The sequence below is a fragment of the Sciurus vulgaris genome (genome assembly GCF_902686455.1).
Source record: "Sciurus vulgaris genome assembly, chromosome: 15".
NCBI classification, from domain to species: domain Eukaryota; kingdom Metazoa; phylum Chordata; class Mammalia; order Rodentia; family Sciuridae; genus Sciurus; species Sciurus vulgaris.
In genome coordinates, this window is record NC_136476.1 from 35,836,064 (window position 1) to 35,858,760 (window position 22,697).

General features: G+C 35.2%; 1 protein-coding gene across 15 annotated transcripts in view; it reads left to right on the top strand.

Moving 5' to 3' along the window:
- The window catches only part of CNTLN (centlein), a 376,749-nt gene that overhangs the window by 101,509 nt on the left and 252,543 nt on the right, over positions 1 to 22,697 (top strand). For 14 of the 15 annotated variants that reach the window (XR_013759640.1, XR_013759641.1, XR_013759642.1 and 11 more), the window contains exons 4-5: positions 5,933 to 6,067; positions 6,658 to 6,837. Coding sequence is in view for 11 of the 15 variants with exons in the window: in XM_079113161.1 (XP_078969287.1) it covers positions 5,933 to 6,067; positions 6,658 to 6,837 (315 nt within the window). In the remaining 4 variants the exon portion in view is untranslated. The remainder of the gene's footprint in view (positions 1 to 5,932; positions 6,068 to 6,657; positions 6,838 to 22,697) is intronic. The other variant, XM_079113162.1, reaches the window with a different exon arrangement.

Sequence of the window (22,697 nt, forward strand, 5' to 3'; positions counted from 1 at the left end):
TTGAAGGTAGAATTTCTTTCTTTTTTAGGAACCATGGTCTTTTTTTAGGTCCTTCAGTTGACTAGGTATGATCAACCCACATTATTGAGGCTAATCTTTTTTTACTCAAAGTCCACTAATTTAAATGGTAATCACATCTAAAAAGTACTTTCATTACAACATCTGCTTTGGATACTGTGAGTACCATGGCTTAGCCAAATTGAAACATAAAATTCACCAAATGAGTAAAAAGAATGATGTAAATAGCCCTTTATCATGAGATTTTGTTTATCAACCTGGGGATTATGCTGTGTCTACTGTTTGCTGTAGTTGTAGGTGTTAGAGATGAAACATTTCTTTGGTGGCCTTGATTTTGTTTGACTAGATTTCCCTAGACTTCTGTGACTTCTGAAATAGTCTCTGACATGTATAATTCTTTCCGTGTATTTCCCTTTTGTCATATAGGAACCCTTTTGGTGTGGGGGTGAGGCATGGGGGGAGAAGAAGAAGCATTCTACAGTATTATAGTTAGGTCTCAGTCTTTTGGTAAACTAGTGCCTCTGTACTATTACATTCATAATTGCTTCTCCATTTTATTTCTTGAAGGCTAGAGGTTGTTGGAGTTAAGATATTTCTTTTCCCCAGATTCATTAGCTGTGGCAAAACCTTATTAGGTTGGGCTCTGGTAAACAATTTCTCTTGAGAGCAGATCTTATTAAAAAAGTAAAGAATACTCTGTGTATTTTTAAATAGCTACTCTTTCTCTGTCCCTACTGGGGCAGGCAGGAAGGGATTTTTCACCAACCTTCCCTTTCTTTGACAGCACCCCCAAAGGCTGGACTCTTGGAGTTTTTAACTCTCAAATTTGTCCACATTGATCCTCCAGGATTTAGCTAATTATATATAGGTTTTCCTACCTTGGTACTAGTTGCCATGGAGCTCTCTGTTCTTGGTTTTGTGCTCTGGTCAATTGTTATTCTCTGTATCTAGTTTGCTCTTAAATTTTGGGAGTATTGGCTTGTCCAGTGACCTCAGTTCTCTGATGAATCTAAAAATTGTGGATTTTCAGTTTGTTTATTTTTCTTTTCTTGTGTGAATGGAGATACAACTTCCAAGATTACATGTTAAAGTCCCTCCATTAGGGTTTTGGATTTTTGTTTTTTTTTGTTTTTGTTTGTACCAGGAGTTGAACCCTCAGGTCCTTAACTGCTGAGCAACATTCCCCAGCCCATTTATTTATTTATTTTGAGATTTTGAGACAGGGTCTTGCTAAGTTGCTCAGAGCCTTGCTAAGATGTTGAGGCTGACTTTAAACTTGTGATCCTTCTGCCCTGATCTCCCAGGCTGCTGGTAGTAGAGGCATGAGCCACCACATTGGGTTTCCATTAGTTTTTTGTTGCTATACTGGAGTAATATTAAATAGCTCTTGATTTTCAACTTATAGCTTGTGAATTAAAGAAGCATTTAGAATGAAAATTCCTTTAGCTTAAGTCTTAACTAGTCAAATTTGTTTGAAAGTTATAATCACTATTTTTTTTTTAGTGGTTACAGCAAAACCTTCATAGAAGTGCCATCAAATATTAGCATTTGCATTTTATTGGTAATAAAGAATTGCCTTTTTTTTTTTTTTTTTGGTAAGACTGTGCTTTAGCTTTGTCCCTGTTATGAAATAAGTTATTTAAGAAATTCCTCTTGTAGTGTTCCACTGAATAATAACATGATAACATGACTTTTGATAATAGTATATTACATTTAATTAAATGATGATCACTCTTTTTTTTTTTTTTACCTTCTAGGAAACTCAGAAATAAATGTTGGTTTTGAATTGCAATTATTTTTATTAACCCTCTCCCTGTCTTCATTTATCATTCTTTTAGTTGTGATTTCATTATTATTATTTTGTTGTTGTTGTTGTTGGTAAAACTTTTTCATCTGATTTGAAAGTAGGTCAGTTTCAATAATAAACTAACTATGCTCCAGGATTACCTGGTAGAGTTTAGGTCTTAATGCTATTGTCCTTCCTGCCTCTTTATTCCCCTTCATCATCCTATTTTTTAAAAAAATACTTTTAGTTGTGAATGGACACAATATCTTTATTTCATTTTTTTAACTTTTTGTGGTGCTGAGGATCTAACCTAGTTCCTCACACATGCTTGGCAAGTGCTCTACCACTGAACCACAAGCCCAACCCTGCTTCATGCTATTATTCTCTTCTTATTCTATAGATTTATCTTAACCATGGTTTGAATTATTCATTTATTAGCTTATCCATAATAAATTATTTGTTCCAGACATACTTTCTCTTGTCACCCTGTATGCTTTATGCTTTATGGTTCCTCTGAGCTCTGTTTGCTATTTTAATACTACTTCAAGCTGAACCATTAAGAATTTTCTCTATCTAGAAAGGTTTGTTGAAAAAGTTTTATAAAGCTTAATTTTAAAATGAATTTAAAATGTATATGTCTACGCTTTCATTATTTAAAATAGATCATTGAGAGTTCATTTCATTAGGAAAATCTGTTGAATTCTATAGACTTACAAGTTTTCAAGCTTTAGCAATTCTCTGAATAAAACTGATAAACCGACATGACTCCTCTTCATTAAAATGTTGTATAATCAGTAATGTTACACAGATGTAACATTGTATGACATTATTTTATATAAAAAGTAATATCTTATTTTGCTTACTTATCTCACCATACAGTTTAGCATCTTTGTATAACATTACTGATTATAAAATATATTTATATTTGTAAAATTGTTAGTTTTATTTAACCAACAACTCACCTTATTATGTACTTTTATTTACACATTAGGTCTGTGTTTGTCCTTGTATATTCCCAAGTTCATTAAAATGTCAAACTTTAAATTATTAAGTAATCATATGAAAGAACTTGGTATTGATGTCACATTGTTAGTGCCTGTTAAGTTTAGCTTAGTTTAATAGGAGAACCCTTCTAAAACTTTTCAGTCAGTTGTTTAGTGTCTTTCTGTCCTAGAAACTAAATAAATTGCAGAATTGATGACAGATACTCTTTTTTTTTTGGTGGGGGTGAAGGGTGTCAGAGACTGAACTCAAGGGCATCTGACTACAGAACCACATCCCCAGCCCTGTTTTGCATTTTATTTAGAGACAGGGTCTTACTGAATTGCTTAACTCTTTGCTTTTGCTTAGGCTGGCTTTGAACTAGTGATCTTCCTAAGCTTAGCCTCCCAAACCTCTGGGATTACAGGGGTGCACCACTGCACCCAGTGTTAGAATAATAGGTGTATACATGTTTTTAAGAGTCTTAATGTTTACACCTTTGAATTTATCATTCAGTTTAAATCTCACCTGTAAATTCCACTAATCCTGTTTGGAAGATAATGAGTATGTAGAAAGATAATCAGGAAGTAGGTAGTATATTTTATATCAAATGAATCATATAAGCAATGTAGAAAGTTAGAGATTACAGAAATTACAAAATACTGGGCTAGTTCTGGAAAATTTCATGCAGGATAAAGGAGCTGCAAGTTGAATCTTGAAAAAGTGTAAGACCTAAAATGGGAATAGAAGAATGGACTGTGACTTGCAAATGAGCCATTTATGTATCTATTTTTATGCTGTTTGACCAATGTCTTGACGTTTTGTTATGGCCTAATAATTTAAATAGGAAAAAATTAAAACTATATTGAGGTTCCATTTATACTTAGAGGATTTGTAAAAAAAAAAAAACTCTCCAGCCTTCCTCTTAAGTGTTAGTGGGGGATATGGAGTGATGAGAACTCTTGAAGTGCATATAGCCTATTACTTAGCAAATTCATCTCTTAAGTATATATGATCTAGAGAGTTTTTCCCAGACTTTTATGAATATGACTCAGTCACGACCCAGTATAGACACACATGGAATGAAAGTTTCATATAATAGTTGTCCTTACTACATGTAATAAAGGTAAACATTCAACAATGTATATGAAATGTGAATTTCAAAATGTTTAAATGAAATAAAAATTTCAAATTGTGCATGACAAAAATTTAGGCAATTTTAACTTATGTGGTTTGCCTGTTTTATAAGTTTATTCTTATAGGCATTGTGGTTTTTAGGAATTTGTGTATATCATTGATATTTTCTATTGTATTCATTTTTTAAAAAAATGCTGACTTAATGACTCATTTGATTTAATGACCTATTACTACATTATAGTTCTTAGTTTGAAAAATACTGCTTGGGAAAAATTCTTGTTCATATATCCTGGAGATATATTTGAGAGTGTTCTTTGCTCTGTTGTTTGTAAATCTTTTTCCCTGAAATGGGAAACAGCTGAAACATATACTGACGAGATTAATATGTTATAGTATATTTATATATTAGAATCTAATATACACCATAATTATCAACTGCAGCTATGTCTATCGGTATGGATCAGTTTCAGTTTGGGAACATATTTTGAACAAGTATAGTGAGACAGACTATGTATAGTATGATTTAATATGTGTTCAGTTAAAAACTAAACTAAACTATATGTTAAATACACAGTTTTTTTATATGTTAAATACATAGTTTTTAAACTATAAAGAACAATGAGATAAAGATAGGAAACAGTTTCAAATAGGGGTTACCCCTGGAGGAATGGGTTAAAGCGGTGTTAAGAGTATAAGGGAATAACATATAGGAGACTTCCAAGATAATGGTTGTGTTTCTTTCCTGGATACAAGCTCCTTTAAAAAATCTTTTTCTTTTTTCTTAACCTACTTACCACAGATTAATTTTGAATGTGTTTAGTACTTAAACTCATTTACTAAAAGTAAAATATTAACTTTTTATAGGTTAGAGATATTCTTACTTTTTCCCTTAAACTCAACCTACTTTTCATCACATCCCTGAATCTTTCTCTCATATCCATGTCATTCTTAAGTTCTTTGGAGAGGGTTTGATAAGGAATAAATATAGAAGTGCAAAATAAATTTCTATTAAGGGATCAGCATCAATGATAGGTCAGAGATGGAATAAAGATCAGTTTCTACTTGAGCATATTGCTTTAAAAATAGAAAGTTTTTCTATTTTGATCTGTCTGCTTCTTGGTTGACAGACAGATGGTGCTGTTGAGTCCAATTGAAGGTTTCAAATAAGCCTGTCAGGTCAGATAGTATTTAGTTAGTTGAAAGCATGAATGGATTGACAAAAGGTGATGAAATGTAGAAAAGTGTATCAGGATATGAATTTTGGTTTCAGCATGCTAGTTTGAAGTAGCTACAGACAATCTCAGTGGAGGTATTATATCAAAAGTTGCAAATATGAGATTGTTGATTGGAAGAGGCTTGGCTGAATAATGAATTACTCTTTCATACAGAGTAATACAAGTCAAGAGAAAGAGTGAGTTTTCTGAGAGAAAAGCCATATAAAAAAAACAAAGCCAAGAATTGAGTTTTTAGGTATCATTGATCTAATGCTGGTGAGAAGAATATTTAGCTAAAAATTATGGCAATCTTATATTCTGTCTAATGAGCAAGATATTTTTAATACTGAGACAAGCTATTTTTATTCTTTGAATGGCTTTATCTTCATGAGACCATAATTTTTTTTTTTTTTGGAAAATTTTCCCCAAATGACTTTCAAATAAGAGAATAGTAATTCTTATTTTAGTGATATATACATATTTATTATTAGAATGCTTTATAGTTTTTTTCTCCTGTCATACATTTAAATACTGAAAGTTTGCTTTCTCAGTGTGGCTTAATATTTAGTGTCCAGTTTTTATGTGTTCTTCATCTTAAACTATTAAAACAGTTGCCCATTTTACTGAAACTAATAAATAACCTAGTTTTTTGAAAATCCATGGGCATGTCATAGAAAATGAGAATTATGATAGACTTTTTAATGAAAGTTAGTTAATACTGTAGCATTATCAATTAAAATCTAAACATTTTCTTAGACATACTAGCTCACCAATAATTTAATTTTTTTTTCTACAGAAAGAATCAGTACTAAAACAGGAAATAAATGACCTTCTACAACAGAAGATTTCAGTAGATGAAGAAAATACGTTCTTGAGGAAAGAATTAAATGACTTGCAGAAGAAATTTAAAGATAAAAGTCAAGAAGTTAAGGTGTATTGACTTGAACATAGTTTTATAGGAGTATTTTTTTGAAGTTCTGCTTTACATTTTGTGGCACAGAAAGTGACAGGCTTGGATGAAAAAATTGCCTAAGGCCCTGCTGTACCATACAGTTTTCTCACATGCAAAAACTCAGAGAAAAATGCTTTAAAGCTAAGACTCCAAGCTTTATAACTTTCAGATAAATAGTTAATGATGGAAATGGAGCTAAGAAAGTAGGAGTGTGAATATGTGGCTTCTAGTAATTAGATTCTGATGGGACTGGCATTATTAATTGATAAAACCAGGTCTGGGAGGATATGTCTGTGTGGGTCTCAAAAATAGCTGGGGACAGCATCAAAGGCAGCTTGATCAATTAATGGGCTCTTTGCAAATGTGTACTCATCAAAGCTGTCATCCAGTGAAAAAATATGACCCATCCACCTGCATGAAAAGAGGCCAATAAAAGTACACAGGTGACCTTGGCCATCAAATATAGAAGAAGCTGCTGTGAGGGTGAAACTGCACAGTTTATATTTGCTGATTAGTTCTCACCTTTTTTGTTGTTGTTGTTTATCGGCCCTTGTGGTACTGTTCTACAGGACACTAAGGAATGTGTACAGAATAAAGAAGAGGAAAACAGGCTGGTTATAAAAAATCTGGAGGAGAAAAATAAGAAATTGAGTACCCGCTGCACTGACCTGCTAAATGACCTAGAGAAACTAAGGAAGCAAGAAGCACATTGGAAAAAAGAAAAAAATGGCATTGATGCAAAAATAAAGGTACACAATGAGAATGGAATCCATGCTGCAATTTTGGATCTAACTTCTTATAGGAAATTTAATACATGTTATTTTCTTTTAAATAACAAGTTATATATTCAAACCCATCAGTGGGGAGTAGCATTAATTTATATTCTTTCACTTAAGACCCATAGCTTTTTAAAAATTGATGTTGCAAAGCAGGAAACTGACTTCAAATAGTTATCCTAAAATGTAATCATTAAAAAATAAAGGCTATTGCATTTTGAAATAAAATGTGTTTTCAAAAAACATATTCAGAATCATGGGTTTTGACTTTTTAAAATGAAGGCTTAAATTCATAAATGCAGCTAAAATTCATTGCAATATAATTTTACACTTTAAAAAATAAAGGGTAATGCCCCCCAGAAAACCATTAAAAATACTCATGGATGGTTCTAAAATGGCACTTTATTTATCTTGAAGGGGAGTTGTTTATAGTAAAATTTTAATAGAATGTGAAAGTTAATTTTATAAAATCCTTATATTCTTTTGATTTGTTTTTCAAAATGATATTTTTTTGTGGCATTCTCTTTGTCTTGAGAAGGTTTTCACTCATTTGTTTTCAATCAAATGTCAGGTTTCTCTTTTACTATATATATTTTATTAAAAAGGACAGAAGCAAATAAGGCTGCAAAAACATGGTAGTCTTTCTATATATGTATACATAAAAGGAATGTAACCAGCACGTGTATTTGTATATCTATTCAAAAATATGTAATTATAATATGGATGTGTATGTGCATATGTATGCCTGAATATTTAAGAGAGAGGATATGTCTAATTGTGTGAATCAATCCATTGCAGAATTTTAAGTAAACGCATTAAGTAATATTGCACAATCAGAATGATTGAGCCAGTGAGGAAACTGAATTTTGTTGCATTTGTTTTCTTAATTTTTATATCAGTTTTGGCTATAATATATCCTTTAAAAAATTTAGTGATTTGATAAAAGCAGGTGGTAATGCCTTGTGTTAATTCACAACTGTGTGATTATTTAGTGATAATTTTCATTTCTTTTTATTAGAGTGTTATAGTTATACATAGTAATGGGGTTCATTTGGGCAAAAATCATACCACATGGAATTTGATTTACTCAATTCAGTCCCTGTTGTCCCTCTTTCCCTCCCCTCCTCCCTCCCTTTATTCTCCTACCACTACTCTCCTGATCTTCCTTTTGCTCATTTATTTATTTATTTTTGATTTTTATGTGATTTCTACATATACGTAAAGGTGGAAAACCCCATTGTAAATTTATACATGTACACAGTGTGATTTTGTTAAATTCATTTCTGCATTTCCTTTCCTTTCTATGCCTTCTTCCCTCCCTCTTGGTCTCTTTGTTATACTTCACAGTATTTTTATGATATTCTGTCCCCGCTCTTCTTTCCCTTAAGTTACTCCAGCTTCCACATATGAGAGAACACATTTGACCCTTGATTTTCAGGGTCTGGCTTATTTCACTTAGCATCATGTTCTCCACTTCCAATCCATTTCCCAGCACATGCCATAATTTCATTGTACTTTCTGAGGGAGTAAAACTCCATTATGTATACAGATCACATTTTATTAATCCATTCATCTATTGATGGGCATCTAGACTGATTACATAATTTGGTTATTGTGAATTGTGCTGCTATAAACACTGAAGTGACTGTATCATTGTATTTGCTGAATTTCGATATTTTGGATAAGTTCCAGGGAGTGAGATAGCTGGGTCTTATGGTGGTTCCATTCCTAGTTTTCTGAGGAATTTCCATCCTGCTTTCCAGAGTAGTTGTACTAATTTGTAGTCCCATCAAGAATTTCCATATCCTCACCAGCATCTATTATTATTTGTGTTCTTGCCATTTTGACTGGAGTTACATAGTGCAGCTTTGATTTGCATTTCCCTAAATGATAGAGATGTTGAACATTTTTTCATATATTTGTTGACCTTTGTATTTCTCCTTTTGAGAAATGTTTGTTTAGTTCTTTAGCCCATTTATTAATTGGGTTTTTGGGTTTTTTGATGTGTAGTTTTTGATTTCTTTATATATTTCAAATGTTAATTTCCTGTCATAGGAGCATCTGACCAAGATTTTCTCTCATTCTGTGGGTTCACTTAATGCTCTTAATCATTTCCTTTTCTGTTCAGAAGCTTTTTAGTTTGATGGCATCCACTTATTGATTATTGGTTGTATTTATTGAGCTTCTGGGCTCTTCTTAAGGAAGCTGGTGCCTGAACCAATATGTTGGAGGTTGACTCTGTTCTCTGCTAGCATTTGCGAAGTTTTTGTTCTAACTCCTAAGTCTTTGATTCGTTTTGATTTGACTTGTGTGTGGGGTAATAGATAGGGATCTGTTTTCATTCTTCTACATATGGATTTTTAGTTTTCCCAGTGGCATTAGTTAAAAAGACTATTTTTTCTTCAACATGTATTTTTGACACCTTTGTGAAGTATCAGATGCCTTTAAGTATGTGGGTTTGTCTCTGTTTTCTGTTCTGTCTCATTGGTCTTCATGTCTATTTTGATGCCAGTATATGCTGTGTTTGTTACTGTATCTCTGTAGTATAATTTCAGATCAGGTATTGTGATGCCTCCTGCATTGCTCTTGCTCAGGACTGCTGTGGCTGTTGTGGGTCTCTTCATTGTCCAAATGAATGTTAAAATGATTTTTTTCTAGTTTTGTGAAGAATGTCATTGGTATTTTTTATGGGGGATTATATTTAATCTCTATAACACTTTTGGTAATATGACCATTTTGACTGTATTAATTTTGCCTATCCAAGAACATGAGAGGTCTTTTCCATCTTCTAAGGTCTTTTTCAATTTCTCTCTTCCATGTTCTATAATTTTCATTATAAAGATCTTTTACTGGATGTGGGGAAAAAAGTCCACTTTTACATTGCTGGTGGAGTTGGAAATTGGTGCAGCCACTCTGGAAAGCAGTGTGGAGAATCCTCAGAAAACTTGGAATGGACCCATCTTTTGATCCAGCTATCTCACTCCTTGGCCTATACCCAAAGGACTTAAAATCAGCATACTACAGTGATGCAGCCACATCAGTGTTTATAGCAGCTCAGTTCATAATCGCTAGATTGTGGAACCAACCTAGATGCCCTTCAGCAGAGGAATGGATAAAGAAACTGTGGTATATATACACAGTGAACTATTATTCGGCCATAAAGAAGAATAATATTATGGCATTTGCAGATATATGGGTGGAATTGGAGAATATCATGCTGAGTGAAATAAGCCAATCCCAGAAAACCAAAGACTGAATGTTTCCCTGATAAGTGAGTGATGATATATAATGGGGGTGGAGTGGTGGGGATTGAGAGAAGAACGGAGGAACTTTAGATTACCTAGAGGAAAATGAGAGGGGTGGGTATGAAGAACGGTGGAATGAGACAGATATCATTACCCTGTGTACATCTGTGATTATATGAATAGTATGAATCTACATTGTGCACAACCATAGAAACGAAAAGATGTACCTCATTTGTGTACAGTGAATTAAAATGCAGTCTATAAAAATAAAAAAATAAAAAAACAAAAAAACAAAATGAGTAAAAATAAAAAAAAATTAAAAAAACTAAAAACCAAAATGAGATGATCTAAAAATCTCTGTAGAAACATAAAGTTTTTCAAATTATGCTGGAAAGCTTCAATCTGGTTTTGTTTGGGTACTGGGAATAGAACCCAGCAGTGAAAAAAAAATAAATAAAAAAGATCTTTTACCTCCTTCAATAGATTAATTCCCAAGTATTTTATTTTTTAATGATTATTGTGAAAGTAATGATTTTCCTGATTTCTTTCTCAGCAGAATCACTGTTGGAGTGTAGGAAATCTATTGATTTATGAGTGTTGATAAAAACTTTCCATGTTTAGAATAAACTAAAAAAATTCATGAGCACCAAGCTAGTAGTACAAAGAAAACTCAAAGATAAACTGTACACAGACAAACTAAAAAACAATCCCAAAGCTCTTAAACAGGAAGTTCAATAGAAGAATAACCCACTAAAGGAGAATCAAAACAGTAAAAAACCAAAATGGCAGAAAATCACAAACACATATCCATACTAGTGCTAAATGTTAATGGTCTTAACTCCCCAACTGAAAAACAAAGATTAGCATACTGGATTGAAATGCATTATACAACTATATGCTGTTTGCAAATGATTCATAGGCAAAGACATCAACAGCCTCAAGGTAAAAGTATGGAAAAAATCTTCCATTCATTTGGACTATAAAAACAAGAAGGAATAGCTATTCTGAGACCTGACAAAGCAGATTTCTAGTAAGAATTAGTCAGAAAAGACAAAGAAGGTTATGTATCGATTTATCAGTTGAAAGGTATCTTGTTTTGTTCCATCAATTGGCTGTTGTGAATTGTGCTGCTATAAACATTGATGTGACTCCTTCATTGCAGTATGCTGATTTTAAATCTTTTGTATATGTACTGTTGAGTGAGATACCTGAGTCATATAGTGGTTCCATTCAGAACTTTTTCAGGAATTTCCATGCTGCTTTCTAGAGTGGATACCCTAATTTGCAGTCTCACCAAAAATGTATGAGTGTACCTTTTCTCCCATATCCTCCCCATCATTTCTTATTTGTATTCTTGATAATTGCCATTCTGATTGGAGTAAGATGAAATCTCACCATAATTTTAATTTGCATGTCTGTAATTGCTAGAGGTGTTGAACATTTCTTCATATACTTGGTGACCCTTTGTATTTCTTCTTTTGAGAAGTATCTGTTTTGTTCTTTTGCCCACTTACTGATTTGTTATTCATTTTTGATGCTTGGTGTTTTTGTATTCTTTGCATATTCTAGATATTAATGCCATATCTGTGGAGCAGGTGCAAAGGTTTGCTCCCTTTCTGTAGGCTCTCTCTTTATACTGTTGTTTCCTTTGCTGTGCAGTAACATTTTAATTTGATGTCATCACACTTATTGATTTTTCATTTTATTTCATATGCTTTAGGTATCTTGTTAAGGAAGTTGGTTCCTATGCTGACATGTTAGAGGGTTGGGTCTGCACTTTGTTTTAGTTGTTGCAGGATTTTTAATCTAATTGGTCTTTTATCCACTTTGAGTTTTGTACCTGATGAGAGAGAGGAGTTAAATTTCATTCGTCTACATAGGGATTTCCAGCATTCCCAGCACCATTTGTTAAAAGGCTATCTTTTCTCTAACATTTGCTTTTGGAACCTTTGTCTAGTATCAGATAACTGTGTTATGTGGATGTGTCTCAGTGTCTTGTATTTCATTGGTCTCCATGCCTGTTTTGATGCTAATACCATGCTGTTTTTGTTACTATAGTTCTGTAGTATAATTTGAGGTTCAGTATTGTGATGGCTCCCGCTTTGCTTTTTTCACTAGGGATTGCTTTGGCAATTCTGGGTCTGCTGTTTTTCTAAGTTAATTTCATAGTTGCTTTTTCTAGTTCTGTGTAAAGTGTCATTTGAATTTTGATGAGAACTGCATTGAGTCTTTTAGCACTTTGGGCAGTGTGGCCATTTTGACAATATTAATTTTGCCTAAGAACACGGGATGTCTTTCCTTCTAAGGTCTTCTTCAATTTCTTTCTTTGGTGTTCTATAGTTTTCTTTGTGGAGATTCACCTCTTTTGTTAGATTTATTCTGAAGTATTTAATTTTATTTTCTTGAGGTTAGTGTGAATGGGAATCTTTTCGTAATTTCTTTTTTGGCAGATTCATTATTTGAGGATTGGAATATGATTGATTTATGAGCATTGATCTTGTATCCTGCTATTTTGCTGAATCTATTTATGAACTCTAGAATTCTTATTGTGGAGTTTTTTTGGATCTTCTAAATATAGAATCATATCATTGGCAAATAGGGATAGTTTGAGTTCTTCTTTTCCTATTCATATCCTTTTAATTTCTTTCTTTTGTCTGATTGCTCTGACTAGAGTTTTTAGGACTATGTTGAATAGAAGCAGTGAAAGTGGGCCTCCTACTCTTATTTCTATTTTTAGGGGAAATGCTTTCAGTTTTTCTCTATTCAGTGTAATGTTGGCTTGGGTTTGTCGCATGTGGCCTTTACAATGTTGAGGTAAGTTCTTTCTATGTTTGGTTTTTCCTAGTGTTTTAAACATGAATGGGTGATATACTTTGTCAAATGCTTTTTCATATAATCATGTGACTTTTGTCTGTAAGACTATTTATGTGGTTTATTTCGTTTATTGATTTCCAAATGTTGCATCACTGGGACAAAACCCATTTAGTGGTGGTGCGCTATCTTTTAAATGTGTCTTTGTATGTGATTTGCCAGTATTTTATTAAAAGTGTTTGCATCTATGTTGATTAGGGATATTGGTCTGAAGTTTTCTTTCCTTGATGTGTCTTTGTCTGGATTTGGTATCATAAAAATGAGTTTGGCAGTGTTTCTCTCTTTTATGTTTCATGGAATAATTTGAGGAGGATTGGTATTAATTTTTCTTTAAAGGTATGGTAGAACTTGACTGAGAATCCATCCAGTCCTAAGCTTTTCTTTTTTGGGAAGGTTTTTGATATTTGTTTAAATTTCATTACTTGATATTGATGTGTTAAATTTTCTACATCATTGTGGTTCAATATGGGTAGGTCATATGAGAGGAATTTGTCAGTATCTTTAAGATTTTCTAGCTTATTGAAGTATACATTTTAAAATACTTTGTGATGATCCTCTAGATTTCAGTAGTATAATGTCTGTGGAAATATTTCCTTTTTTTTTTTTTTTTGTCTCAAATTTTGTTAATTTGAGTTTTTTCCCCCTCTTTATTTTGGTAAGTCTGGCTTCATTCTTTTTCTGGACCTTGATATGTAATGTTAGATTATTGATTTGTTACCTTTATATTCTTTTAATGTATAAGCTCAATACTGTGAACTTTTTTCTTAAAACTGCCTTCATACTATCCCAGAGATTTTAATTTATTGTATCAATCTTCTCATTTACTTCTAAGAATTTTGTTTTCATTTCTTGCCTGGTTTCTTTTGTTATTCCTTTATCATTAAATAGCATATTATTTAATCTTCAGATGTTAGAGTAGCTTCTATTTATTATCTTATCATTGATTTCTCATTTCATTCTATTATGACCTGATATAATGCAAGGTACTTTTCTGTTTGCTGAGATTTGTTTTGTGACCTAAAATATGGTCTATTTTAGAAAATGTTCCATGTTCTTCTGAATAGAAAGTGAATTCATTTGTTGATAGGTGAAATATAGATGTCTGTTAGATTCATATTATTAAATGTATTTTTTATTTCTCTAGAATATTTCCTTAGTTGAGGTTGGATGATCTATCCAGTGGTGAGAGAGGCATGTTAAAGTCACCCTATATCATTATATTGTGGTCTATTTGATTCTTAATAATGAGAAGGGTTTATTTTATATACATAGGTGCTCTGTTGTTTGGGGCATTAATATTTGCAATTATTTTATCTTGTTGCCTTCTGATTCCCTTAAGCATTATGAAGTGACCTTCTTTGTCTTTTCTGATTACTTCTGGTTTGAAGTCCACTTCATCTGATAAGAGAATAGCTACCTCTGAGTGTTTGCATTCCCATGTGAAAGATATGTCTTTCATCATTCTTTCTCCTTCAGTCCATGGTTGTCTTGACCTGTGAGGTGAACATCTTACAGACATGCATATTGTTGGGTTTGTTTTTTAATCCAATTTGCCAATCTGTCTTTTGATTGAAGAGTGTAGACCATTTACACTCATTGTTACATTGAGAGCTGATTTTTATTTCCTGTCATTTTAATTTATTTTTAATGCTTAAATTGGACCTGATTGTCCTTTTTTTTTTTATTTTATTTTATTTTATTTTATTTTATTTTATTTTATTTTATTTTATTGTAAACAAATGGGATACATGTTGTCTCTCTCTTTGTACATGGCGCAAAGGCATACCATTTGTGTAATCATAAATCCACATACAATAATGTTGTTTGATTCATTCTGTTATTTTTTCCCCTTCCCCCCACCCCTCCCATCCCTCTTTACCCTCTATACAGTACTTTCTTCCTCCATACTTGCCCCCCTCCCTAACCCTAACTCTAACCCTAACACTAACCCTTCCCTCCCCCCCATTATGTGTCATCCTCCACTTATTAGCGATATCATTCGTCCCTTGTCTTTTTGAGATTGGCTTATCTCACTTAGCATGATATTCTCCAATTTCATCCATTTGCCAGCAAATGCCATAATTTTGTCATTCTTTATGGCTGAGTAATATTCCATTGTGTATATATACCACAGTTTCTTTATCCACTCGTCAATTGAAGGGCATCTAGGTTGGTTCCATAGTCTGGCTATTGTGAATTGAGCAGCTATGAACATTGATGTGGCTGTATCTCTGTAGTATGCTGATTTTAGATCCTTTGGGTATAGGCCAAGGAGTGGGATAGCTGGGTCAAATGGAGGGTCCATTCCAAGTTTTCTAAGGAATCTCCACACTGCTTTCCAGAGTGGCTGCACTAATTTGCAGCCCCACCAGCAGTGTATGAGTGTACCTTTCTCCCCACATCCTCGCCAACACCTGTTGCTTGTATTTTTGATAATCGCCATTCTAATTGGGGTGAGATGGAATCTTAGGGTGGTTTTGATTTGCATTTCTCTTATTACTAGAGATGTTGAACATTTTTTCATATGTTTATTGATTGTTTGTACATCTTCTTCTGTGAAGTGTCTGTTCATTTCCTTAGCCCATTTGTCGATTGGATTATTTGTATTCTTGATGTAGAGTTTTTTGAGTTCTTTATAGATTCTGGAGATTAGTGCTCTATCTGAAGTATGATTGGCAAAGATATTCTCCCACTCTGTAGGCTCTTTCTTCACATTACTGATAGTTTCCTTTGCTGAGAGAAAGCTTTTTAGTTTGAATCTATCCCAGTTATTGATTCTTGCTTTTATTTCTTGTGCTATGGGAGTCCTGTTGAGGAAGTCTGGTCCTAGCCCGACATGTTGAAGATCGGGACCTACTTTTTCTTCTATAATCTGCAGAGTCTCTGGTCTGATTCCAAGGTCCTTAATCCATTTTGAGTTGAGTTTTGTGCAGGGTGAGAGATATGGGTTTAGTTTCATTCTGTTGCATATGGATTTCCAATTCTCCCAGCACCATTTGTTGAAGAGGCTATCTTTTCTCCATTGCATATTTTTGGCACCTTTGTCTAGTATTAGAAAGTTGTATTTATTTGGGTTTGTGTCCGTGTCCTCTATTCTGTACCATTGATCTACCTGTCTATTTTGGTACCAGTACCATGCCGTCTTTGTTACTATTGCTTTGTAATAAAGTTGAAGTTCGGGTATTGCGATACCCCCTGCTTCATTTTTCCTGCGAAGGATTGCTTTAGCTATTCTGGGTTTCTTATTCTTCCAGATGAATTTCATGATTGCTTGCTCTATTTCTGTAAGGTACGTTATTGGAATTTTAATTGGGATTGCATTGAATCTGTATAGCACTTTTGGAAGTATGGCCATTTTGACAATATTAATTCGGCCTATCCAAGAACATGGGAGATCTTTCCATCTTCTAAGGTTTTCTTCGATTTCTTTCTTTAGTGTTCTGTAGTTCTCATTGTAGAGGTCTTTTACTTCTTTTGTGAGATTGATTCCCAAGTATTTTATTTTTTTCGATGCTATGGTGAATGGGGTGGTTTTCATAATTTCTCTTTCTGAGGATTCCTCACTTATGTATAAAAATGCATTGGATTTATGAGCATTGATCTTGTAACCTGCCACTTTACTGAATTCACTTATGAGTTCTAACAGTTTTCTGGTGGAATTTCCTGGTTCCTCTAAGTATATAATCATATCATCCGCAAATAGGGATAGTTTGAGTTTTTTTCCTATTCGTATTCCTTTAATTTCCTTGGTCTGTCTAATTGCTCTGGCTAGAGTCTCAAGAACGATATTGAATAGGAGTGGTGAAAGAGGGCATCCCTGTCTTGTTCCAGTTTTTAGGGGGAATGCTTTCAGTTTTTCACCGTTTAGAATGATATTAGCCATGGGCTTAGCATAGATGGCCTTTACAATGTTAAGGAATGTTCCCACTATCCCTATTTTTTCTAGTGTTTTGAGCATGAAGGGGTGTTGTATTTTATCAAATGCTTTTTCTGCATCTATTGAAATAATCATGTGGTTCTTGACTTTAAGTCTATTGATATGGTGAATTACATTTATTGATTTCCGGATGTTGAACCAACCTTGCGTCCCTGGGATAAAACCCACTTGATCGTGGTGCACTATCTTTTTAATATATTTTTGTATGCGATTTGCTAAAATTTTATTGAGAATTTTTGCGTCAATGTTCATTAATGATATTGGTCTGAAATTTTCTTTCCTCGATTTATCTCTGTCTGGCTTGGGTATCAAGCTAATATTGGTTTCATAGAATGAGTTTGGGAGGGTACCCTCCTCTTCTATTTCATGGAATACTTTGAGAAGTATTGGAATGAGCTCTTCTTTAAAGATTTTGTAGAACTCAGCTGAGAACCCGTCTGGTCCTGGACTTTTCTTTGTTGGTAGGCTTTTGATGACCTCTTCTACTTCATTACTTGAAATTGATCTATTTAAATTTTGTATGTCCTCCTCGCTCAATTTAGGCAATTCATATGTCTCTAGAAACCTGTTGATGTCTTTGAAATTTTCTATTTGGTTAGAATATAGATTTTCAAAATAGCTTCTAATTATGTTTTGTATTTCAATCGTGTCTGTTGTGATATTTCCTTGTTCATTCCGAATTTTGGTGATTTGGGTTTTCTCTCGTCTTCTCTTTGTTAGAGTGGCTAAGGGTTTATCAATTTTGTTTATTTTTTCAAAGAACCAACTATTTATTTTGTCAATTTTTTGTATAGTTTCTTTTGTTTCAATTTCGTTGATTTCAGCTCTGAGTTTAACTATTTCCTGTCTTCTACTACTTTTGGTGTTGGTCTGTTCTTCTTTTTCTAGGGCTTTGAGCTGAAGTGTTAGGTTGTTTATTTGTTGATTTTTACTTCTTTTATTGAATGCGCTCCATGAAATAAATTTTCCTCTAAGTACTGCTTTCATAGTGTCCCAAAGATTTTGATATGATGTTTCTTTGTTCTCATTTACCTCTAGGAATTTTTTAATTTCCTTCCTAATATCTTCTGTTATCCATTCATCATGTAATAGCATATTGTTTAATCTCCAGGTGTTGGAGTAGCTTCTGTTTTTTACTCTTTCATTTATTTCTAACTTCAAACCATTATGATCTGATAGAATACAAGGTAGTGTCTCTATCTTCTTGTATTTGCTTACATTAGCTTTGTGGCATAATATATGGTCTATTTTAGAGAAGGATCCATGTGCTGCTGAGAAGAAAGTGTATTCGCTCTTGGTTGGATGGTATATTCTATAAATGTCCGTTAAGTCTAAATTATTGATTGTGTTATTGAGATCTATGGTTTCTTTGTTCAATTTTTGTTTGGAAGATCTGTCCAGTGGTGAGAGAGGCGTGTTAAAATCACCTAGTATTATTGTGTTATGGTCTATTTGGTTTCTGAAATTGAGAAGGATTTGTTTGACATACATGGATGAGCCACTGTTTGGGGCATAGATGTTTATGATTGTTATGTCTTGCTGATTTATGGTTCCCTTAAGCAGTATGTAATGTCCTTCTTTATCCCTTTTGACTAGTTTTGACTTGAAGTCCACCTTATCTGTAATGAGGATGGATACCCCAGCTTTTTTGCTGAGTCCATGTGCATGATATGTTTTCCCCCATCCTTTCACCTTTAGTCTATGTGTATCTCTTTCTACGAGGTGAGTCTCTTGCAGGCAACATATTGTTGGATCTTTCTTTTTGATCCAATCTGCCAGTCTATGTCTTTTGATTGATGAGTTCAGGCCATTAATATTCAGGGTTATTATTGAGATATGATTAGTATTCCCGGTCATTTGGTTCATTTTATTTATTTATTTATTTATTTATTTATTTATTTATTTATTTATTTTGAGATGACTTGGTTCTTCCTTTATTTGACAATTCCTTTAGGATGGTTCCTCCCATTGCTGATTTGTTTCTTTGTTTTTCATCTCTTCCTCATGGAATATTTTGCTGAGAATGTTCTGTAATGCTGGCTTTCTTTTTGTAAATTCTTTTAGCTTTTGTTTATCATGGAAGGATTTTATTTCATCATCAAATTTGAAGGTAAGTTTTGCTGGGTATAAGATTCTTGGTTGGCATCCATTTTCTTTCAGGGCTTGAAAAATGTTGTTCCAGGCCCTTCTAGCTTTTAGGGTCTGGATTGAAAAATCTGCTGATATCCGTATTGGTTTCCCCCTGAATGTAATTTGATTCCTCTCTCTTGCGGCCTTTAAAATTCTGTCTTTATTTTGTATGTTGGGCATTTTCATTATAATGTGCCTTGGTGTGGGTCTGTTGTAATTTTGTATATTTGGAGTCCTATAAGCCTCTTGTACTTGATCTTCCATTTCATTCTTCAGATTTGGGAAATTTTCTGATATTATTTCATTGAATAGATTGTTCATTCCTTTGGTCTGTTTCTCTAAGCCTTCCTCAATTCCAATAATTCTCAAATTTGGTCTCTTCATGATATCCCATAGTTCTTGGAGATTCTGTTCATGATTTCTTACCATCTTCTCTGTTTGTTCAACTTTGTTTTCAAGGTTAAATATTTTATCTTCAATGTCTGAGGTTCTGTCTTCCAGGTGTTCTATTCTATTGGTTATGCTTTCTATGGAGTTCTTAATTTGGTTTATTGTTTCCTTCATTTCAAGGATTTCTGTTTGGTTTTTTTTCAATATCTCTAACTCTTTATTGAAGTGATGTTTTGCTTCCTGTATTTGCTCTTTTAACTGTCGATTGGTGCGATCATTCAGTGCCTGCATTTGCTCTTGCATCTCGTCATTTGCTTCCCTGAGCATTTTAATTATGTACATTCTGAACTCCCTTTCTGTCATTTCTTCTGCCATGCTGTCGTTGGGTTTCATTGATGTAACATCTAGATTTGTTTGCAGCATTTTCTTTCCTTGTTTTCTCATATTGTTCAGGTATCAGTTGACCGCTGTGATATTGCAGATTTCCTCTATTGTCTTATAATATCCCTGAAGATTTCTATTATATCCCCTCTTAGTCTTCAGTAGCCTGAAATCTTGGAGGAAGTTGATAATGCAGTGCTCCACAAGGGAGCTGACTCCCTAGGGGTGGTGGCCTTCTGGTGGGGTATATTCCCTGCTAGTGGGCAGAGGTACCTTCACTTGCTGATGAATGGTCATCCAGAAGGGAAGTAGGTTGTGGGCTGATGCAAGACCAGTTTGGGCCTGTGTCTCTGATTTTACGGTCCTTTTGGGAGAACCTCACCCAACAGGGAGGAGTCACCTGGTGGGGAGGTCTCGCTGGTCGGTTTTCCTCCCAGAGGTTCCGTTCAATTCACAACTACCGCCTGGGCTGGGCAGCCTTCTTCTGCAATGATCCCAGGGACCCGGACCTACCTCCTGGGCCTGGAAGCCTCACCCTTCACAAACGAATCTCCTTCGGCTGCCTCTCCTCAGAGAAGCTGCCTGCAGTCCTGGAGCCTTCGCTTCGCCCCTCAGTTTGTCTGTGGGGCCCTTCCACCAAGAAGCCGTCTAGGACCCTGCTCTGCACTTTTCACCTGGCTATGCGGCCCCTCCTCTGAGCAGCCACCTGGAGCCCCTTACAATCGCTCCGAGTCCCAGTGACCCGCCACACGCCTTTTCCTCCGGCAGCCACCTGTTGTTCCGTGCCGTCGCTCTAAGACCAAGTGACCCACCACGCACCACTTTCTCCACCAGGCAGTTACCCAGAGATCTGGTGCGTCACGAGTCCCAAGAACTCACTGTGCACCTTCTTGTCCCGACTGCCTCCCGTAGCCCTGGTGCAGTCACTTTGAGCCCAAGCACCCCGCCGCGCTCCTCCTCCTTCTCCAGACAACCCCCTATGTTCAGGAGCGGATGCTCTGGGACCAAACCACTCACCACGCTGTTCCACCGGATAGCCGCCCAGAGCCCTGGCGCAGCTGTTCCAATTCCAAGCGACGTGCCGAGCCCGTATTTCTCCTTCTCCTCTGGGCAGCCCCCTGTGTTCAGGGGTGGTCACGTTCAGTCCAAACAGCTCACCAAGCACCTTCTCCTTTGGGCAGCCTCCCAGAGCGCGGGTGGGTTGCGCCGAGTCTAAGCGCTGTGGTGAACAGCCACCTCTTCAATGCTCCCAGCTGTCTGCGGTCACTGCTCCGGCGGGGGGAGGGGCGCCTCGCCGGCAGTTCTACTTTGCAATGATCCCTGCTTTCGGGGTTACCGCCCTGTCCGGGGGCTACCGCCCCGTCCGCCTGCCCAGTGGGAAACACTCACCCAGCTTCTTTGAGTTGGTCCCAAGTCTCTCAGTATCTCCTTTTCTTGAGTCCTGAGCCGCCCGGAGCCCTGGCGCAGCTGATCCAATTCCAAGCGACGTGCCGAGCCCGTATTTCTCCTTCTCCTCTGGGCAGCCCCCTCTTCAATGCGCCCAGCTGTCTGCGATCACTGCTCCGGCAGGGGGAGGGGCGCCTCGCCGGCCGTTCTACTTTGCAAAGATCCCTGCTTTTGGGGCTACCGCCCCGTCCAGGGCTCCTGCCCCGTCCGGGACGTCTGCCCAGTGGGAGATTCTCGCCCGGCTGGTTTGAGTTGGTCCCAAGGCTCTCTATATCTCCTCTTCTTGAGTCCTGAGTCCTGGAGCAACACGAAACGCAGCCACCCTCTAGTCCGCCATCTTGAATCTCCCCTGATTGTCCTTTGATTGACTGTTCTTCTAGTGTATTTCCTTCCAGTGCTGGTTTTAATTTTATTTTTTATTTCCTCTCCTTCAAATATTTCTTTGAGTATGTTTTATAGTGTTGACTTTCTAGTTATGAAAGTAGTTATTAAGTAAATTCTTGTTGAATCTTGGTTGGATTTTATTGGGGTGTAGACATTTAGCATCTGTTTATCATTGAAGGTTTTTATTTTCTCTTCAACCCTGAAGCTTAATTTTGCTGGGTATAGTTATTCTTGGTTGGCCTTTATTTTCTTTCATTTCTTGATGTATATTATTCCAAGTCTTCATGGCTTTTAGGGTCTGGGTTAGGAAATCATTTGAAATCTGGATTGGTTTACCTCTAAATATGACCAGCTCTTTTTTTCTTTTTGTAGCTATTAAATTTCTATCTGTATTTTGTATGTTAGGCATTTTCATATAATATTTTCCTAGAGTGGATCTATTCTGATTTTGTATATTTGGAGCCCTACATGCCTCTTGTATTTGAATTTCCCTCCCATTCTTAATGTTTGGAAAATTTACTAATATTATTTCACTGAAAAGATTGTGTGTCTCTTTACCTTATATTTCATAGCCTTCATCTATCCTAATCATTCTTAAATTTGGTCTTTTGGTATTTTCCCAGATTTCTTCCATATTTTGTTTGTGGTCTCTTAACGTCTTTTCTTTATGGTTGATTTTATTTTCAAGATTTTATACTTTATGTTAGAGGCTTCAGAAAATCTGTCTTCAAAGTGGCCTAATCCATTGGTGGTGCTTTCCATTTTTAATTTGGTTTATTGAGTCTTTCATTTCCAAGATTTCCTTCCATTTGGTTCTTTTTCAGAATCTCTTTTTATTGAAGTGATCTTTTACTTTCTATATTTTCTTTCCAATTTCACCTTACATCTTCTTTTAGCTCATAAAACATTTTATTTTTTAAGATGTTGATAGACCTTTATCGTTTGTTTATATGTGGTACTGAGAATTGAGCCCAGTGCCTCACATGTGCTAGGCAAGTGCCACTGAGCTGCAACCCCAGCCCCTCATAGAACATTTTAAATGTGAACTT